Source organism: Aplidium turbinatum, chromosome 2 (assembly GCF_918807975.1).
Source record: "Aplidium turbinatum chromosome 2, kaAplTurb1.1, whole genome shotgun sequence".
NCBI classification, from domain to species: Eukaryota; Metazoa; Chordata; class Ascidiacea; order Aplousobranchia; family Polyclinidae; genus Aplidium; species Aplidium turbinatum.
Genome location: NC_137473.1, coordinates 28,038,350 through 28,060,918, shown reverse-complemented (window position 1 = coordinate 28,060,918; position 22,569 = coordinate 28,038,350). Strand labels below are relative to the sequence as shown.

General features: G+C 35.7%; 1 protein-coding gene across 1 annotated transcript in view; it reads left to right on the top strand.

The window, feature by feature from the left end:
• The window catches only part of LOC145788471 (uncharacterized), a 259,392-nt gene that overhangs the window by 13,826 nt on the left and 222,997 nt on the right, over positions 1-22,569 (top strand). Inside the window, exons 6-9 of the mRNA XM_082600235.1 lie at positions 2,536-2,706; positions 4,425-4,603; positions 4,709-4,868; positions 11,238-11,457. Coding sequence (XP_082456361.1) covers positions 2,536-2,706; positions 4,425-4,603; positions 4,709-4,868; positions 11,238-11,457 — 730 coding nt within the window. The remainder of the gene's footprint in view (positions 1-2,535; positions 2,707-4,424; positions 4,604-4,708; positions 4,869-11,237; positions 11,458-22,569) is intronic.

Genomic DNA, 22,569 nt, shown 5'->3' with positions numbered 1-22,569 from the left:
AGTACAATACAATAAGATACTCTTACGTATAGCTGACATCAAACCACAACCATCTTCACAGCTGACAACACTAACTGAAAGAGCGTCTACAACAAAAGAGAGAGAAACTAAATTAGGACGTTTGCTTTTAGCAGAAGTCGTGAACAGCAAACGGCAAGGAAAGGAGTTGATGCTCAAGGCAGAAACTGTAACAAGAGTTGTTCCTCTCATCACAGTTACGTGAGGCAATTTCTTTTGATGCCCAGTCACTAGTCACTATTTGGAGAATAAATTGTGTTTGTTCTTTTGACTTTGGCCACTGTTTATAGTATATTCCTGAATGAGGGCTATGCTCGCTCTCTGCTTTATCGTTTGTTACATGAAGTTTTCCAACAGTTGTCTGAGCAATGAATGATGGCAGACTGGGCCATAAATTAGGATCTTCTTCTAGAAATGAAGTTAAAATAATCAAAGTATCAAAAAAAATTCTTTGTGCTTTTTGTGTCAAAACTCAGGGATTTTTTTCGTTCCTATGTCTTGGTCGGACAAACGGACTTGCTTGGCTGGATGTTCTGCTCCTTGTTCAACTAATCCTTGGACCGTCTTTCTCTTGTCGTCTATGAAAATAAAGGAATCAAAGAATGAAAATCAAATAGCTTCTTCAGACAGGTACCAAACGTGTCGTTTTAGTTTCTTCAAGCAGCGAGTGATATTCGGTCTCCAAATGCCAACATTTCCTTAGCTTAGTTGGAGGTCATTGTTTGGAACTGAAATTCCAAGACTAAAAAAATCAGATTTTAATGTAGAACTTTTCTGTATAGCACATAGGTCTCTAAGGCTTTTGAGCTTACGAATAGTGAGGTAAAATCCACTATTTTGAAATACGAATATTTTCATGGCGTAAATGAGACGAGACATAGATCTTGCTCCGTGAATGGCTCCAGGTTTCATGCATCTTATCTCTTCAGTTGGAGATTCTCCTAAAAATGAAATTGTGATTGTAAGGAGTTCTTTGTTTATCATCTCTGGGTTGTTAGATGTCTAGCTGCTCTTTCGCACATGGTATAATCAGCTGTTAAGATTGATTATCTAATTCAATAACTTCGTTCTGTGTCTCAGGAATGTAGTTATGATGCTTAACCTTAGGCCAGAACTGCTTAAATCTTTTAAATAGATGTTTTCTCGGGATGATGCAGCGCCAAAATGACAAAAACACTTTCTTAAATATAATTTCATGAATATGGTGGTGGAAAACCAGATGCAAAATATTTTGGCCAAGCTTCGGTTTGAAAAGTACAGAAGCTCTTTTTAGTTGCCCAGTGTTAGCTGCTGTTGTGTCAAAGCTGAAGGCCTTAATGTTTTCCATGATATTTCACTCATCAATTATGGTTTGGATAAAGGCATCAAACATGATTTGTCTTGTACCAAATGAAAGTTCAGCTCATGCTAGAATCAGCCCAAGCCATCAGAAGAAACAATAACAACTTTCTCATATCCTCTCCATCCCAGTGAATAGAGCGGTTTTCCATAACTTTGAAACTCTGCTTTCAGGTTCCTTGACCTATCTTCGCAATAGTTTCTGCGATATCGTCAAAAAGAAGAGCCGTTGAGAGCAAATTCTGAAAGATTTTGGTTTTCTGCAGCTAACACAGATGCTACGGTGTAAATCGCTTTCACATGTATGCCCTCTCCTGCCAAATTCCCGTTGAGCAACCAAGAAGTCTATGTCTTCTTGAATGTCAATTATTTGAAGAGCGTTATCATGAGAAACATCGAACAAATTTGGATATTTTGCAGTGAAGACCTTTTCATCACTTTTCTGTGTCTCAGTCTTTCTGCTCTTATTCTTTTAAGGTTCTTCCATGCTCCAACTTCTTAATTGTCCTTCTTGCATATCGTACTATAATCCTCGCTCGGCTCCAATATGCAAAAATGTTCTGGATTGTGTGCTTGGCTGCCTCTCGCTTTGTTTGCTTCATGATCTTTAACCGGTTCTCATTTTTAACTGGCCTCATACGCCGACGAACCGGTGAAAGTAGATGGCGAGAGCATCATGCACATATAGCAATTTTGAGCCAGTGAGTTCATTCTTCACTGACCCAACCAAGTAGATCTCAGACTGTTGCCATTAACCCTAAAGGTTTTTTAGTTTTTGCAAAAAACATGAATTTACTTAGTCTTTAATTTGAATTTTTAAGTCAATTTTTTTGAGCTGTTAGGTCAACAAATTATGCTTTAGTAATAAGACAATTATTGTAAAATGATACTCTTTGAGAAATCATTTGGCACAAAAGAAAACCTTTACTTCACAATCCTTAATAATGGCAACTAAAGTAGGCTACTTCGCACATCTGGACTGGACACAATACTCCGGACTGTACAGCACAAACTCAGGAAGTGGTAGGCGACAAGAATGATTACGAGGAAATAACATGGCAGGAAACAAATCACATAAGGTGAGATGTTTCCCGCCGTGTTGACCACTAACTGACCAGAGCGTTTAGGCAAGATTGTTTTACCTTGCGTACAAATTTAACAGTCTTTTTTAATTTACAGCTAATCTATGTCCAAGTTTTACTTTACCTTCTGATGCAAGCATTGTTGGTGGATTTCTGCTCGTTAGTATTGGTAATGAAACAACAATTACGTTGAACGCCACTGACCTTGACGGAGATGACATAACGTACACCTTGGTCGAGAAGCCTGATGGAGTGACAATTAATAATGGTCGGTCATAGCTCTTCACAACTCTATGACTTTTTTTCTGTTTTAACCTTTAAATTAGTATTAGTTAAATTAATTATTTGTCCGTTTATTATTTTGTCTGTTTAATTATTTGGCAAACCTTTCGTTATTATTTTAGTAACTCTTATTAAGAAACTTGATTATTTGCTTTTTATAGTAAGAAAACTATACAATGTGATCGTATGGTGACTTCAGTTTTATTACAATTACAATGACACTATCAAAATTTTTAGTTGCATTACAATGACATTGTTCTAAAGTTTTCAAATTACAATGTCTATTAAATGTAATAAATTACACGTTTCAATTATAGAAATTAAATGCTTCGATATTCATCTTCATCGCAGTTTGATTTTATCAAAAACAAGTAGAGTTGCATTTGATCAATCTTATGTTGCAATGTACAAGTCTTTAGTCTAGATTAGACCAAAATGTTTTGAAATTACAACTACACACAACAAAAAGTCTCAAAACAATTACATGAACTTGTGTAACTAATTCAACAATAAAAAGTATTAATACTGCAAAAAATGCTCAATGCCAAGCAAAAAGCCAAGCAGAGCAAATTACATCAAACATAGATATTACTTTCTAAAACCTTTACAGCCTGTTTTACCCTAAAAGGGGGATCATCAGAAGGTCCTAAAAAACTGCAAAAAATATAAATCGTTAATACCTGAAATAATATTAAACATGATAACCTTAATTTAATCTGCAAATAAAACCTTCAGAATTACAAAGGGCTACTTCCATTGGTTACCCCAAAAGCCTCAATTCAGACGTCCAAATGGAAACCAAGCAGATTGTTAACAACGGTTGTGACGTCACAGTGATGGCGTCGTATTTATTGTTATTCTTCTGCTTGGTTTCCATTTGGAAGTCTTAATTGAGGTTTTTGTGGTATCCGATAGAGGTAGCCCTTTGTAAATCTGAGGTTTTATTTCAGATTAAATTAAGATTATAATGTTTATTGTCTTTTCAGGTATTACCGATTTATTGCTTTTGCATATTTTTCAGGACCTTCTGATGATTCCCCTTTTAGGGTGAAACAGACTGTAGAGGTTTTAGAAAGTAACAACTATATTTAATGTAATTAATTACATTCAATTACAATTTTAATGCAACTCTGGGTAATAGTAGTTAAATTACATTAGTTTTTTGGTATAATTTTTTTCGACACACATACAAAACAAAGTAACTTTTATGTGTTTAACATATTTTATTTTTATCACACAAAAGAAAATACAACATAATTAAAATAAAATTTTAAACGTTTTCGACACGTACTTTGTCCTCATCAAAAATTACTGTACTTTGCAAGTGCAATATACATAAAAGTGAGAATTATAAAATATATTTGACCATGCAATAACTGCAAACGATACTCCGAACTGAACAACGCAGTCAACATGTGATACAAAGATGATCATTAGTAAATAACACGGCGAAAAACAAATCACATGAGGCGGAAAATACAAGAAGGTGACACCAACTAGAACACACATAAAAGAAAGAACGAGCCACAGGTAAATAATTGCTTGTTAATTTTTATCGATGTAACAAATAACAAATTTGCTTTTAATAAAATTGACTTTACCATTCAGAAAAGTGACCTTTTTTTATCTGATATTACAATAGTAAAAGTGTGTATAAAAACTATACTGTGAAATGAAATAATACATTTTAAATTTATTTAACAGGAGTTCTGACGTGGACACCATCAGAGTTGAATCGTGCTAGCAACGCTTCTCTCCATGTGGAAGCTTCTGATGGAAACGGAGGCACTGTCCTTCTCAATATTCCCGTCAAATTGTGCGTTTGCAACAACAGTGGTGTTTGTTTGTATGATGAAACAATTGGAGGAACAGAGACTTACATTGTTAGTTTTTTTTCTTTATTTATAAGTGACTCTGAACAGTGCAGAAGCATCGCCGTTTATAAAGTTGAGCAAAGTAAAATTTTTGAACTCTAATTATTCCTTTAGATTGTTGGTTGCAACTGCACAGAAGCGTATGATGGAGACGATTGTTCAAACGATAGAAATGATTGCTTGCGTTCTGGCTGTTACCCCAATGTAACTTGCACAGATAACGTTGCTCCGGAAACAAGTTTTGAGTGTGGCTCTTGTCCTGCCGGTACAGAAGGTAAGTCATGACTTATGAGGTTACTTGGCACAATCAAAAGTGAAAAGCATAACAGCAACCACAACATTTTACGGTGTATCGCAGCGCTGTACTAAAACACAGGTTATTTATTTTTTTATTTTCACATTTCTGGAACTCAACCAAGTAATATTTTTTTAAAGGAGAAAACTTTTCTCAGTGGAAAAATACTTTTTTCTTAAATCTTTAAACCAAAGTTGTTTTTCTGGCGGCTCGAGGGTCCTAGCCCTTTAGATAAATAAGATTGGGAATTTCAAACACCAATTATCAATTTGTCATAAACAATTGAAATCGAAGGTGCTTGGCAATAAGAGACTTCCGTCCACATCATTGTAATGTCCGTTGTTGATGGATCAACGCTTCATATTTAGGTTTACGAGTTACGTTTCATCATCATCATCATCATCATCAGCCGGTCATGCCACTGCTGGCAGATGGCCTCCACATATGTTTCCACACCATTCTGTCTTTTGCTGTTCTCATCCAGGTGATGCCAATCTTTTCTTCTATGTCATCTCGCCATCTTCTTTTTGGTCTCCCTCTAGTTCTTCTTGCATATCTTGGTGTCCATTCTGTGGTTATCCTGGCCCATCTGTTGTCTTTCATTCTTGCTACATGTCCGCCCATTGCCACTTTAGGTTTGTTGCTGTTTCTATGACATCTTTGATACAAGTTTTGTTTCTGATAACTTCATTTCTAATCTTGTCTTTTCTATTTATGTTCAATATTATTCTTTCCATGTTCCTTTGTGCTGCTGCCAGTTTCCTTGTTTGTTGTTTTGTGAGTGACCATGTTTCTGCTCCGTATGTTAATGTTGGCAATATTACTGTGTCCATGATTTTTCGTTTTAAGCTAATTGGAATATTCTTGCTCTTTAAAAAAGTGTTATATTGACCAAATCTTCTCCAGCCTGATGTTATTCTTTGGGTGATCTCAGTTTCCATGTCGTTTCCTGGTGTTATCATTTTCCCTAGATATTTGTATTGATCAACCTCCTCTATCTTTTCTCCATCTATCAAAATACCCGTCCTTGGTTGTTTCCCTGCTATCTTGTTACACATTATTTTTGTCTTTTTCTTGTTTATCTTCATTCCATCTCGTTTCCCTTCTCGATGAAGTTCCTCAAGCAATTGTTGCAGAGTACATTCTGACTGTGCAAAAAGGATGATGTCATCTGCAAATCTGAGATTGGTCAGCAATTGTCCATTAATGACAAGTCCAGTCTCAGATTTCAGCCTCTTGAATATACAGGTGAAAGAGTGTCACCTTGGCGCACCCCTTTCTGAATCTTTATTTTATCACTTAATTTCTCGGTTCTGATTTGTGCAGTGCCATTTGTGTATGTATTTTTGATAATGTTTACTATTTTATCTGATATACCATGAATTTGAATTGCATTAAAAACAGAGGAGTGCTTGATGGAATCAAATGCCTTCTCATAATCAACAAATGCCATAAATATGGGTAGTTGGTATTCATTCATCTTCTCTAAGATCTGCCCAACTGCATGCAGGTGATCAATGCAAGAGAATCCTTGTCTGTAAGCTGCTTGTTCAGGGGGTTGGTTTTCATTTAGACTGCTGCTTATTCTGTTCTTGATGATTTTCATAAATGGTTTGTAAACATGAGAAAGTAGGCTAATGGGGCGATAGTTTGCAAGGTCTTTCTTGTTTCCTTTTTTAAAGAGAAGAGTAATTATAGCATTCTTCCATTGTTCTGGCACTTTTTCGGTTTCGATCACGTTGTTAAATAAGTCACAAAACTTTTCGAGTAGAATATCCCCTCCTGCTTTTACCATCTCTATTACTATGTGGTCTTCTCCGGGTGCTTTTCCATTTTTCATCTGTTTGACTGCCTTTTCAACTTCGCTTTTCAGAATTGCCTGAATTTGTTCGACTGGATTTTTAGTGACAATGTTTTGTGTTTGATCATTATATAATGTTTGATAGAAATCAGCGCATCTTTCAATTATCTTTTCTCTGTTTGATGTTTCTGAGCCATCTTCATGCTTCAGTGCCGGAATCAACGCTCTGTTTCCATCTTTTTCAGTGTTGCATTTTTTCAATCCCTTGCCTGTCTCAATTGCATTTTTCACCTGTAGGGTGTTGAATTTTTTTAGATCTTGTCTAATACTTTTTCGTATGTTCTTGCATAACTCTCGATATTCACTATTGCCTTTTGATGTTTCTCTCATCATTTCTCTGCGTTTCTTCAGCATCTTTTTAGTCTCTGGTTTGAGTTTCTCTTCTCTTTGGCTCGTGACTATTCCGCCAACTTTCTTTGCGCTTTTTTGAATAATATTGTTCAATTGTTTTGCCTTTTCATCTAAATCTTTGACGTCGCTTTCAAGTATTTCAAAACGGTTTTGCAACTCTATTTGGAATTCATCTGCCTTTTGAATCAGTCTCTCGGTGTCAATCTTTGGGTTTGCATGGCCATCTGGAGATGTGGCCTGATTTGTCACATTTTGCAGATGTTGATTACAGCTACTGCTAGTGCTTGACTGACATTTTTTGAGTTGTTCTTACTTTTTGCGGTTTCCTAATGACATTAAACTTTTTTTTTGCCTTGGAGAAGCAGTAGCAAATGAGAAAAAATAAGATGAAAATCGCAAAATCAGACTGTTATTGAAAATTAACAGTCTGACTAAAATGTTCGAAATCAAATTTTCTTTGTTTTTCAACATGTGAGAATGTTAAAACCTATTGTGTCATCTGAGGAAAACAGTAAAGAAAGCGTAAAAATCTAATTTTTAGAAAAATTTATTTAAACCTTGGCCCAAAGTTAGAAAAACCTGGAAATTTCTGCAAAATGTGACAAATCAGGCCGTATCTTTAGGTGGCCATGGGGTTTGATATTCTCATCATTCTAGTTCTTTCCTGTTTTACATTTAATCGTATAGTGCTGCGAACCATCCTGTGATCACTTCCGATGCTAACCCTTTGAATGACTTCAGTGTTGAGGACAATTTCTCGTTTGTTTGTTAAAATATAATCAATTTCATTTTTCACCTTTCCATTTGGACTTTTCCAAGTCCATTTTCTTCCATTTGACTTTTGAAAAAGAGTATTTGTGATGATCAGTTTCTCTGATGCTGCAAACTGGATCATCCTATCTCCCCGTGCATTTCTCTTGCCAATGCCATATGCTCCAGTGGTATTTCCGTCACTCTGTTGGTGTTTTCCTATTTTTGCATTAAAGTCTCCCATGATAACTTTGTAGTGACTTTTATTCTTTTCCATTTCTTCATTTATTTCTTCATACAAATCCTCTATTTTTTCATCATCATGGCTCGTGGTTGGTGCATATATCTGTATTATTTGCATAGAGTATTTATTGTTAATTTTTATTGTGAGGGAAGCCACTCTATCACTAATTCCTTTTATTTCTGTAATTTTGTGTTTTATGCTTTGATGGATTAAAAAACCGACTCCTTTTGTTGAAGTATCTCCCCCTCTGGTGTAGAGCATGTGTCCTCCTCCAATCTGTACCAGATGCTCTCCTTGTCTTCTTGTTTCTGCTAGACCAATTATTTGCCACTTCATCCTTGTTTCATTTAGCTCGTGTGTTAATTCTAAAAGCCTGTCTTCATCTTTTAAGCTTCTTACATTATACGTAGAGATGTAGATTTTGGGAACCCGGAGATTCTTTGCACCCTCTGCCTTTCGGCTGCCGGGGACTAAGGGCCTTTTTGAATGTGTGTTCATTTTCATTGTGGGTTTGAACCTTTACTCACCACGCTGGTTCAGTGCGGGTTGGTGAGTGCCTGCAACTTGATTAAGCAGCAGGGCTATGCAACAGATGGTACAGGATTACATTTTACCTGTAGCAGATCTACTAATGACCATGACCTGACCTGATGACCTGACCTGATGATACTAATGACCATGACCTGACGAGTTACGTTTGTACATTTTTATTTTTTAAATTCCGAAAAGTAGAATTTTCAAAGAGCGTTGTTCGCTCAAGAAAGCATTTTTTTGGAATCGCATAAAAACGACATTTGGATGCACTTTTCCTAGACTGAAAAGAATTGACAAAAAATGGCTCTCTCTTCCATCGCTTAAGTTTTATTCAAATTTGTAGGGCGCATTGGCTTACAATAGATTTTTTCTGTAATTCCGCGGTGTAGCTTTCATATGGATAAAAGTCTGTGTTTGGCATGCTACTTTTGTACATTTTACCGTACCAGAGGGCTCTGTGAAGCTATACTGAAGTACTAGAATATTTGATTATATCATAACACGCCATCATAATTAGCGCTCTGGTTTTTAAAGCACTCTGCATGCTTCCACGTAACGTCAATGTGTCTCGGCTTGATTGATTGTTCACCTGACAGAATCATTCAAGTACGAAAAAGAGCATTTGAAAGTTTGAACGGAAGTGAAGCTATGCCAACTCACAAAGTATGAACGTTGTCGACTTTTCGTTCTCCAACAAACGTCTGGTCAACAGTTACGTTGGTTCAATACGAACCAAAACTCCAATTATTTCAGTTTAAGAAATGTAATCATGCGAAAACTTTTACTCGTGTTATTTTCCAAATTTTGTATACCGTGTTGGAAAGTTAATGATAGAATTGAAATGGAATAATGGAAGACTGTCTTTCATCCCATCATTCAAATCTTCTACCATTTTTCATCTGTGACATTTTTCATCGTCCATCCTAAAATCTGCTTTCCATTCCATCTTATCCCACTCTCTACCCTGCTAAGAATTGTTCATATCAATACAGTATAGCTTTTGCCGTAAAGTGATAGGCCATTTTCTAATACACAACAAAATTCCCATTCTCCAACTTGTCAGATCACTTTGATCACCCATTCATAAATCGGAAGTGGTATTTTTTGTTATTTTAAAAGTGACTAATTTAGCTAATATGCAAAATAAAAACCCGACTATATACCTAGTGCACGAACTACCATGCTCTAACCGAAGCGATATTAAAGGTTTCGGAATGTACCGGTAGTAGCCTACCCTTACAATTACATAATGACTGACTTGACAATAAGTTATCCACAAGTCGGCGCATTTACACTACAGTTTTTATAGTTCAAGCAAAAACGATAGCAATTGATTGAGTTTCGCTTTTAGCTGCATGATCGTTGCTTACTTCACAAGGTAGATTTAAACGATCTGTCTTAGCCTGATGCTGCGAGTTTGCTGTGGCAATAGTAAGTTGCGCTAGCTTTCGGAACACAGTTCCCTAGTCATGTGCTATGATGAATGGTGTTGAAGTCAGTGAGTGGTTCTTAAGTGTGGTTCTTTCGTTTAGCTTGAGGCTGCTGGTTGTTGAGTTTCTGTGTTGTTAGACGTTTTTTGTTGCAAAATTTGTTTTCAGTTGATTAGTAGATTAGATGACGTAGTTCTTCCCTTTCGGCACGGTTGTTGATTTTAGGATTTTGTCTGCTGATGAATATGGCCTCTTTGAAACGTAATTTTACCGCGTCATTTTCTCGGGCAATTATAGTAAATTCAAAGTCGGTGTGGCATTGTTGTTGATGATTAAAGACCGAGCTTTTGTCTGAGCTGAGATGTTCTTTGATGCGGGAGTGGAGTGGTCGAATCGTGCTGCCTATGTAGCTTTCCCTGCATTTCTTGCATGCGATCTTGTAGACACAGTTCTTGGTGGTACATATGTCATCGTTCCGTAGTCATCATCAACAACAATGCCACACCGACTTTGAATTTACTATAATTGCCCGAGAAAATGACGCGGTAAAACTACGTTTCAAAGAGGCCATATTCATCAGCAGACAAAATCCTAAAATCAACAACCGTGCCGAAAGGGAAGAACTACGTCATCTAATCTACTAAAAACAAATTTTGCAACAAAAAACGCCTAACAACACAGAAACTCAACAACCAGCAGCCTCAAGCTAAACGAAAGAACCACACTTAAGAACCACTCACTGACTTCAACACCATTCATCATAGCACCAGCTTAGTGGCCGAGTGGTTTCGCCTTCGGCTCTGGTGCTGGTAGATCTGAGATCGATTCCAGGTCGGGTCAAACCGAAGACTTTAAAAACGGTACCGATTGTGTTCTATCCTGCATGGCGCAGTGAGAATGAATCGGGTAATAATGTGATAACATCGTAAACCTGATACAAATTAAAAATGAGCCCTGTCGCTAAAAGACCTTAGCTGTTGTAGAGCGACAATAAATAAAACCATAACATTATTATTATTATTATTATTCATCATACCACATGACTAGGGAACTGTGTTCCGAAAGCTAGCGCAACTTACTATTGCCACAGCAAACTCGCAGCATCAGGCTAAGACAGATCGTTTAAATCTACCTTGTGAAGCAAAAACGATAGGTTCAACTTTTTGATGAAATTGCAGGTAATGGAAGAAACTGCACGGCTGTTAATTTGTGCGAATCAAATCCTTGTGGACAAGTATGCATTCCATTTTTTGGAGGATTTAACTGCAGTTGTAGAGATGGATTTGAAGTTGACGGAACTAATCCACATCTATGTGTCAACATTAATGAATGTAATTTTGGTAGTCCTTGCAAAAATATCAGCAATTCTGATTGTGTCGACGAAGACGGAGGCTTTAAGTGAGTAATATTGCTTTCGAAAAGTAGGTTAGCCTCTTTTCTTTTTAACTGGCTTCAGTAGTTTCAAGCCAACACTAGATTAAAGAAGACTGGACGGATCCTTTTTGATCATTTTGTTTGTTTACATGGTTGTTTTTTGTGCTGCTTGACTTGAGGAATTTGACGTTTAATTAATAAAACATTTATTCTTGCAGCACCTTTTTTTAGCAAACACAGTATTCGACACATCTATCCACAATATAAGCCAAAACCAGATTAAAAACTACCGTTGCATTAGTTAAGGGGTTGTGTGTTTGTCAAAATCGTGGATATTAAAAGAAGGGGATACGAAGGTTTTTGTTACGTCTGACAATAGCTGGGTTTTTTGTATTGTAAGATGACAATTAGAACCGATAGTAAATCTTGTTATGATAACCTGCATTGCGCTATTATCATCAGCTCTAGATATTCACTGCATGCTCATGGTTGCTAGTCAAAAAGACATTCCTGGTTAAAATGTACAGTAGTTGAAAAGAGAGAGTTGTTATTTTGCCTGCTATGAAATGTGTTTGCATACAAATTGAAGAAACTGTCTCAACGTATACAAAGACACTCGTCTGGTTGTCTATCTGGTTGTCTAAGATTATAATTAAATTGATATTAATTTTGCCTATGATCACACACGAAAAATAAAACGGAATCAAAGCATTTTGTTCAATAAGTCAGTTCTACAGGATGACATAATAACGATCCCTCATTGAGTGATATTGTCTGAGACAAAATAACAAAAATACCACTAAGTGACATTTTGAAGCTTTTTTATTAGTTTTTTCAAACAATAATATGAATTTACCTAATTTGACTAGGCTGATTTTAAATTTGCAGTCAGAATTCAGCCATCGAGTCACAATTTTCGCAAAATTAATTTTTAATTTTTTACAAAAAATGCACTAACAAAGCCTATTCAGTAAATTGTAGGTGGCTAAACACCAAATCGAGAGAATTTGGCCAATTCTCTTGTATGTTACTTTAGTTCGAGGGATTAGAAATCGAGTAACAAAGCAATATCAATTAGGTTTGGTGGTTGTGCCAATTTAAAATACCAACTTTTAAAAACTGTTTTATCGATACATATTTTAAAGTTCTTGGTTATGCCACATTTTCTTTTGTTAGTGCCAAACTTCTGTGTTTACGTTGACGTTGTTTTCATGTTCGCGCCCAAGGAAAAATAAAATCGCATTGAAACGTTTGTAAAATTTGAAAAGTAAAACTTAAAACAGCTTGTCATTTCCTTGTTATTGCATTGACACATCATAAGCTTATGAACAAAAAACAACTCAAAACTAATTGTTTAGAATGTGAAATCGAAGTGTTTTGGTTTATTGCATAACCGATGTTTCATGCTAAGCAGTTCTACTAATTTTGCAGCAGTAAGTTAAGCTTCATCTTTTCTTTTTCTCTTCTCGCATGTTAAAGTTATCAAAAAGTATTATTGCACCTCATTAAACTGAACTTTTTTATGCATGCTTGAAACAAAGAATATTTCCTGACGCTCTAAATATTGCAAAAGTTATTTCTGTTTTCAAGAAAAATGCAAAAGCAGATCCAACTAATTACCGTCCTATTTCTTTGCTTTCAAATACCAGCAAATTTTAGAAAAAAATATTTACAAACGCTTGGTGACCTTTCTTGACAAATTCAAATCAACAATTTGGGTTTTGGGAAGGTCATTCCACAACGTTAGCAATAAGTAATCTTTATAAAAGGCTAATTGAACTCAAATAAAAAGTCATCATGTAAAAGCGCTTCTCGTTTTGTTTTACAGTGTATTTCCTTTGCGATTTTAATACAAGTAAGAAAACTTTTGCATGACTTGTTAAATGAGTAAAAAAACACAACAGAGTAGTTATTTTGCGACGAGGATGGGGTCGCTGATCGTTTGAACGAATAGCGCTGATTAACAAAAACGCAAAAAAGAAGACCTAAGGGGAACGAAAGCAAGGTGCGTTGTTTAATGAAAACAAACCAAAATACACAACAACCAGTGCTGTTTTCGTGGGTATACGGCGGTATACGCAGTATACCCTCTGCTTTTTTGAGTAACTATAGTATACCCTCTGGTTTTCCAAAGAGAGTGCCTATGCTATCCTCACTGATTCTTGACAGCTACTAACTAACTAACTACTTAACCGTTTGAGAACTAATGGTACACGGGTGTACCATGAACTTAATTCCGTACCGAGGTACAACAACAGTATACCAACAGGTACAAACAACAAAAATTGTTTTTGTACCTCTCGTCCTATTTTGATGTTGACATAATTCATGTTGTGGTGGAATAAAAATTAGTATTTTGCAAGTTGTGTATTATTTATCATTTTGGCAAATCTGACAGTATACTGGTTTTTTACGAATACAGCACACACAACAGCCATAAAAAGGTTGCATATTTAGAAGCCATTTTAGTGCCCATGGTTGTACCTTGAAGTTGTAAGTATAATTTTTAGAATAGAAGGTGAAGTAACTGTTTTTTAGAATGCAATTAACAGATTTTTTAATAATGTAATGGTCGTTATGAACATTTACTCTGTGTAACAGTTACTCTAATGCAGGGCTTCCCAAACTTTTTTGCTCGCGACCCCTTTTAATCTACTAAAATTTTCCGCGACCCTTTACGGTTAAAGGGGGTAACAATGCGAAATATAGGCTACGTTTGTGATAGCCTATTTATTGAAAGGCTTAATTTAAACGAAAACTAAAAACAAGCTATCCGTAATCAAAGCTTACTGGGCCTACTTTACTACTTGTAGCCTGCTGAAAACAAAACCAAAAAGTAAACACATTTATTCAGTGTGAAGGGTGCGACTGCTCTCTGCTACAAAGCACGTGTAGCTGTCGCTCGATATTTGTCAATGCTGGTTTCAAGGCGGTTTTAATGTTACTTCCGCTGCTGGAACGGTATTTTATCAACATTTAAAACACTGACACGCACATATACCTGGAGACAAACGGCAGGAGTGCGGTTACTGCTAAGCCATATAATGGTGAATATTCCGCTCTAACGTTAGGCTAAGCCAAAAAGTGTGAAACATTTTTCCAGAAAATTCAAGCCACTAATTAGAGTCAAAAGATACAGTAGATCTGCAATTTTTTCCTGAGATGTGAAAGAGAGGTGCTCAGTAGGCTACTTTGTTTTTGCATTGCAAATGGGTTTTGGATCCAATCTAAATTGGTATTGCCAATTCTAGATAAAAAAAATACTTTTTAAACTCTTTCAACAATCTTGACAAGTGTCGATAACCAGAAGATTAATAACGTTTGATTCCACGCCATTGTTAGCCAAAAACTTTTCAGTAAATGAGAATATTTCAAATGAATCATTTTCAATCTTTTGTTTCTAGATGTTTAATTTTTTGATGAACGCTCCAACTTTAGATTTCAATGTAAAAACATAGATGTTTTCTCCTTGAAAAGACAAATTAAACTCGTTCCCCTTTTTCAAGCAAACCTGACAAATAACATAGTTTGAAAAGCCTTTCCAAAAACGTCTTTACAAAAACGGCGGACAAAGTCTAAACTTTTTTTCCGTGGGAAAAATAACGATTTAATTATTTAACACTAATAACTTTGTAAAGCAATGGCTTTAGTTTTGAAATCCATGTTTACAATGCAACAAAGAGGGTTTTAAACTCCTATTCCATATTAATAGTTTCGGGAGAGAGTTTGCTTTTTATACCAAAGACAGGCAAGACACAACAATAACACAGGGTTGGGCATTACAACAGTATACGTATTACATATTTACAAATAGTTCAACAATCAAACGTTTTAGGCTTAACTTAAGCCCTCATCAGGAATCTGGGCTTAAGTTAAGCCGTTAAGTGTTAATAAGTGTTAGTGTTAATATAGTGTTAATATACAGTGCTTTGCAGTGACGTTCGGTGGCTTAAACCGCTGGGAAAGCAACTTGTAAATATGCTGCAGCAAGGTAGTAGGCCTAGGCACGAAGAGCGTAACCGTCGGGCGAAGCCCGAAGGCGTGTTGCCGAAGGCAACACTTCCAGCGGGGGGTCTGGGGGGCCTCCCCCAGAAATTTTTGAAAAACACTTCCAATTTAGTGCGCTCTGAGAGCATTTTCAAAACAAATCAAACATAAAAATCTGTCAAATTGTGCTTCGCCTTTGTCATGATCATACATCCATTTACTGTTTAGAAGTCATGAACAATCTTAATTTTAACGTTGCAGGACCAAAATCCAGTGTTAGACATGGAATAATAGTTGTCTAAATATTTAATTCGTCATGAATATTCATTCTGAGATATTCAGTTAGGCCTACACTACAAAAACTAACACTTAGGTCTAAACATTACAACCGCAAGCAATTTGTACAAAAAGCTGGATAAGTTTGCCTCCTGCGTATAGAAGCTTAACAAACTAAATATTGCACCCGCACCTGAACGTTCATTGGCGAAGTAACGTTACATCAACGCTGTAAAAAGAGCAAAGGCATGACTATGAAAGCTAGTAGGCTAAAGTACAGTACATGGCGAGGAGACATCAAAAAACAGCAACAATTATTTCGGCATTATGATGCTTGTGCGGTGTACCGTGACGAGCACCATTCTGACGAGGTAGTCTAGCCGCTCTAGCGAATGTATGCATTGACGTCACTGGGAAAGCAAGACTCACCTGGTCTCACCATAACACATCTGATTGGCTAAGCAGCTGGTGACGTTTTGCAAAACGAGTGATGATTGGATAAAACGAAGGCGTTTTTTGACATTTTTGAATTTGGGTAAGCAAGTTTGATAGTTGCTTACCTTGGAGCCTCAGTGATTGTTTCTGACAGAAGCGTTTGCGTTAATTGGCATTTATAGGCAAGGCATGCGGTTTGGTGAGGATTTAGACTACTCACTAGCGTTACGAGTAATTCTAGTCACGAATACAGTAATTTTCAAGTTAAAATAGACATGATAAAAATAATAAGAAGTTAAACCTAGAATTCAGTCATTATACTTTGCATAGTTTTCGCTCAGGTAAGCACTGCTTTCCTTGCTTTCCCTCACCGATCGTCACTGGTGCTTTGTGTAAAATTTATATACTTTCTGCGACCCCCGAAGTTCGTTACGCGACCCCTCCAGGGGTCGCGACCCCCAGTTTGGGAAGCCCTGCTCTAATGTATTGATACCGTCTTCATGAGGAATGTTTGTGTACAAAAATACAACATCAAGTGTGATCCTGTAGGTATAGATGTGATTTGATCCAGATACGAAAAAAGTCTGTAGTGTCTTTAATGTGGGAAGAAATGTAAGATCTGTTCATAAACTTTGAGAGATGAAAATCAACAAATGCAGATAGTAATTCAGTTGCGGATTATTAAGTTTGCGAATTTTTGATAACTTAAAAGGTATAATCGTCCTGGTTTGTTCTTTTTTGACAAATTCCTTTCAATACTTCTTCTGAAACAAAAGTTTTTATTTTTTAATTCAGTAGCAATGTTTTTAATTTTTTACTTCACTTAATTTTTTAGTTACTTGTGAAAAAAAAACTTTTTGAAGAGGTTTGTAGACTTGGGTATCATTAAGCTGTCTTTGTCCTTCCTTAATGTAACCATTTCTAGATAAAATACATATTCTTCCTCCTTTGTCAGCAAGAACGATAACAATGTTTTTACCACGTTGAGTTTGTAATTGTAACAAAGCAGCTTCTTCTTCAGGATCCAAATTCCGGTTGAAGTTATGAAATTGAACGGGTTTGGTAGCTTCGTCTTTTATTACTGTGTATTTAAATAATGGTCAAGGTTAATGTTTTTACCAGAAGGTGGGGTGCATGTGCCTTTAGGTTTTAAATTACGTTCAATGGAAGGAAAAGTTGTTTCAGTTTTTGTTTCATTATGAAATGAATCATTGAAGAATTCTTTGAGCCTGAAAGATCTTGTCATAATGTTAATATCAGTTGTAAATTGAAATTTATCAAGCTTTTTTGGAGTTACGCTAAAACCTAGTCCTTTAAGTAACTTAATTTGATTTTCAGTCAGTTTTATATCTGAATGAATGTGAACATGTCTTTTAATCGGAGTCTTCTGCCTTTTAAATTTCTAGAAAATTTTAATAACGATTTTCAACATCAGAGGGAAACAACTTGTATTAGACACAGATGAAAATGATGGATTTTTCTCAGTTGATGAGTCAGTTAAATTTTCTTGCAGCTGTTTGTTAAAATTTCTTTTATTAGCAATATCTGCTGGCTTCAAGTTTCTTCATTTTTGTGATTGATTTCATATTTGTTGATTTTTTGGCTTTAAATTGATCCATTTTTTTTTCAGTTTTGCGTTTGACTTCACATGTTTAAATTGTTGATGAGCAACTAAATCTTCTAATTTAATAAAAGCTATTTCCCACGAGTCTTTGTATATGTCATTGCATAAGGAAGTGGCAGATCTAATTTGTTTTTCAAGAATATTCAGTTTGTCATCACATTCTTGATCACATTCACATTCGACTCTCGGGGTGTGTGCTTAAGCAACGTATTCTAAGGACAGCTCTCCATTCACCGGCACCTAATGGATTGAACTAACTAACGCAGCTGCGTTTTACAAAATATCTTGGCATATTTCTTGGTGACAAACTAAGTTGGAATTATCACATTGAAGATTTATCTGGGAGATCGGCGAAAATATATGGAATATTTTATAAAATTAAAAAATACACAAGCAAAGTATGTTAACCTTATGGCAAGTTAACTACGCTGTCTACGTAAAGCATTATATGCGACGTCAAGAGTATTATATCATATTGTTTTTTTTTTTTTTTTTCAATACAAAATCTACCAGTAACCTAGCTGTTGCAAATTAAGAAAATATCGTCAATGCAAGCGGATTAGGGTAAGCTAATTTTATACAATACATCTTACTGGCAAAGAGCAAAGCCATATTAACACTACCTTCACCTCCCCCTGAAATTCACTAAAGGGCTCTTATGTTTAGTGAGGGCTCTAAAAATTAGGACAAGAAAGCGTTAAGTTAGGGCCGCAAACTTTTTCAAAGTAGGGAAAATATTCATTTTCATCATTGCAGCAGAGAGTAAACAATGCTAAAATTTTCTAGAAAAAAAACAAAAAACACAGTAGTTAAATGACGATGCCGACAATCCAGAATCGACTCTGGAAAAAAAGCTTGCATAGAACCAGAGTTTTAACAGAACAAAATTTATAACGTAATTGGACAATGCACAAATTAATGTCTGAAAAACTAAAGTTTGATAGGGGTGTGGGGGGCTTACCCACGGAAAGTTGGACAAATACAATCTTGTTTTGGTCACTTTTTTGGCACTTTTGACAAAAATAATGTTTTATTTGCCAAGATGCATGCAAAACAAGGTATAGCCTAATCTTGAAGATCAAGATCAGTTTTTGTTTGCTTGAAAAAATGAAGTTTTTGATCAACAATGTTGCAAAGCAACAAATTTTACTATAAGCAACCTGGTTGGTATTGCAAACTGTTTCTTTTAACTACTAGATCGCTGACCTAAGATTTGTAATAAGTTAGTTAGTGTTGGTATTACGCCTATTATTCGTTGTTGTAGTTTTCATAAAATCACAATGTCACACCCAAGGCTGAGGGTAATTACAAGACTGAAAATGTCACAAAACTTGCAAATAGTTTTATGCTTTTTATTTAATAAAGATAACACCTTTGAACTGCATCTTTTTTCACTAAAGTTTTGTGTGATTCATATGAAAAGCTTTCATTCGTGTGACTAAGTAGTTTCAACTTTCACTGGATTGTATCAATGTTCATTGCCACCATTTATTCTTCTGGCAATCTTGATAATGTTGTCTGCTTTCAAAAACGCTTAAAGGTCTGAAGTTAGATAAACGCTGCAAACAAAAATACAAAAACTATACAAAAATAGGCTGTATATGTTTTTACATTTAATATATTTGTTCATACTCAGATCATATGCAAAGCATGGTCTGGTTAATTTGCTGCAATAAACCACTTCATATAACCCAAATCGATTATACAGTCCAGTTGTTTTAATAACTTTATTCTAAACGTTTGGAACATCTAAATTTTGATAAAAAAACAAACATTTTTTTAGAGTTTACAAAACATAATGGTAAAGATTGTTGAATCCTTTTTTATCACACATCAACAAAATGTATATATAGAAGTTTATTTATTTGTTATTGTGCCCAACACAGAAAACCTTATCAATCTTGAAATGGCAACACTCACCAAATTTTATTGAAAGTCCATATCAATTTTTGTTGAACATGTATTATCGTCTTCTTTTATTGTCGCACTTGATTCCCAGCATTGACTGCCTTTTGCATGAAAAGTTTCCAAAAATCTCTGCTGTTTGCCGTGTGTATTATAGGTGTACAGTATGTTGGTGTTGGTTTTGTCGGTTTGTTGGTTTAAGTAGGTTAACCTTTGCCTGCCTTGGGCACGCTTCCCTTCAATTTTGCCTGTGAGAAAGAGATGTTCTAATTTTTACTGTATATTCGCAGCACGTGCCCTAAAAATTGAAGTTAATTATCTTTGATATTTTTTAGTAGATTTTTTGTTTGTTTGACTAGATTTAAAACATTTTGGTTGCTATTTCTGTCAGTCCAGGAAATCCTCTGCATTTTTCAAAATGCTCACATTTCAAACCCATTTATTCTTTTATGAATTAATTTGGTAATTGCCCAGGCTTCTAAATTATATTTAAAAGTTGGATAAATGCAACACTTTAATACTCTGTATCTGGTTGAGAAAGATATGTACTTGTTACATCATATTGATTTCATTTGCTGAAAAGCGGCTTTTGCTTGAGCAATACTGCGATAACATTTTATATTTAAGGTCTAATGAGTGTTTATATTTTAATTCATATTAAGACTGTCTGACTACCTGATGAAAATTCTATCTATTTAATTTAGCTATCTGACTCCAATAAACTCTTTCCACATAATCGTTGCTCTAATCATATTTTTGAGGTTAACAGAAGGTATTCATAATCGTGTAGGTTAAACAAATGAATTTAAACATTACAGGATAGTGAACAATATCACGAATTATTACATTTTAACAGTCGTCCAAATTGTTACGTAAAATTACACAATCAATTTAATGTTTTCTTAGCTGAGCTCTCGCCAAATGCAAACAAACCATTTTATTGTCTGCTCCCTTTTTCCTATTTACTTCGGTAGCAGGTTGCATGGAAAATTACAGAATCTTTAGGAAATAATATATAGGTTAAACTGATTCACTATAGTTAAAGAAAGGGAAACTTATTTGAAACAATAATGGATCACTACAGGGTCCCCCAAATTTAGGCTAAATTGGAACAAAGGGTATCAAGTTTAGTTTAAATTTAAGGAGTTAAAAACGGTAAGGAATAAAATCGTAGCACATGTTAGATAAAATTGTTATGTTGAGTGAAATTATAATATAGTCTTGTGTTTGTGGCATCGTGTTGCGAAGTGATTCTGCGTTGTTCTACCGCCTTCCGCAAAGGAATATCTGAGTTTGTGCTGTGTATATGAGTCCGCTGCATGAAAAGTTTCATTGTTTTATGGGCCCCGTTTCAAGCCCTAGCAGGCATTCATTGTTTGTCTGACTCTTTTCGTTGAAGAAAAGACTATGTCGAGTGGCTTGATCATGATGTAGCTTTGTCTTGCTTTGTCTCCGCAAGGATTTGTCGAACGACGTCGTTTGGCGTCATCACAGCACGACAGCTTTTGTAATCGTTTTATGGTGCTAGAGAAACGCTGTAGCATTGGCTCTGAAGGCACAAAATAAATTCAATTACACTTCCGCCTATAAAAGTATCTATCGACTTGGTTTGTAAGTCGACCTGTACAAAATGTAAAGGTACGATTTGTAATGCGGACAACACTAATATACAACAAAAGAACATACACTTCGATAGGCATATACCATTCACATAGTCTACTCGTAAATGTTCATACAATAGTCTGAATAGTGGTTTAGAACCTGCAATTAAATACATATGCATAGATACACGACTTAAAATCAAACAGCAGTTTCATGCAATAGGATAAGTTATGTTTCGAGGGCACACGCGTGTTCGCCCAATAGGCTATAAGTTAAATAGGTGAGTACATGCCATGCCAAAAGTTAGATGCCCGCATTTTTGTATGCTATACTCTCAGTTGCAGTCATGTTCAACCGTACACAATAAAACAGAAAACATTGAGCAGACAAAGTCTGCAGAGAGAAAGGTTGAAATAAACAATTGCGTGGTGATGCGGCCAACAGGAGAAGACAACGAATTCGCATTAATGCAATATTTGCATTTTTTCTGAAACGAAGTTATGTAGCCTGCAATAAAGGCAAGAACTCTCGTAATGTAGATTGGCAAGCTTATGTAGCCAGAAATAGAAGAAGAATTGCCATATGGCCGAGGATTACCTCATTCCAAAGTACTTGGCTTTACTGCAAGAAGCTGTGATTACATGGATGATTAAATACATCTATTAGAAAAAACAAAATAACTCAATTTTTTACGCACACTGTAGACTGCAAAATAAACAAGTGGACGAATGGTGGATTGGACAATGTCCACCTAGTCAAGTGGAAGGTGATTCATCTTATTGAATACTCAAACGCAATAGGGTAGCCCTGTTAAGAAAAAAATATAATACAGCGACATAACTACAACATCGAAAATTGTTCATGCAACGTGAAAAGATTTTCAGCGATATGCTACAAGACAGTAAAAATTAAAGTAAAAGATTGGTTGATAGAAATGGAAGAAGTTATACTGCGCCAGTTGAGTGGAGTGACTTCATCAATGGATTGTTTTGCTGAGCAAGAGCAAAGTGTGATGGAGAGTGCTGTTTTGTTGATCTCAGCACCACAGCACGTGACAGCGATTCTACTTTCTCAAGAGACAAAAGAAATGATATGGCCAAATACCAGCAAGCAAGCTTGCATACAAAGCTATTCAGGGTAAAAAAACTGTCCATACGTATACTACATTTCCAAAGAAAAGACAGCGACCAAAATGGCTAAACAAAGTTTCTTAAATCATGTTAGCTCCTCATTCTACCGGTATTAAAAAAATTGGGGCAAACGATAACCACAACATCGATGGGCGGCATCGCGTAATTTGCCCTTCT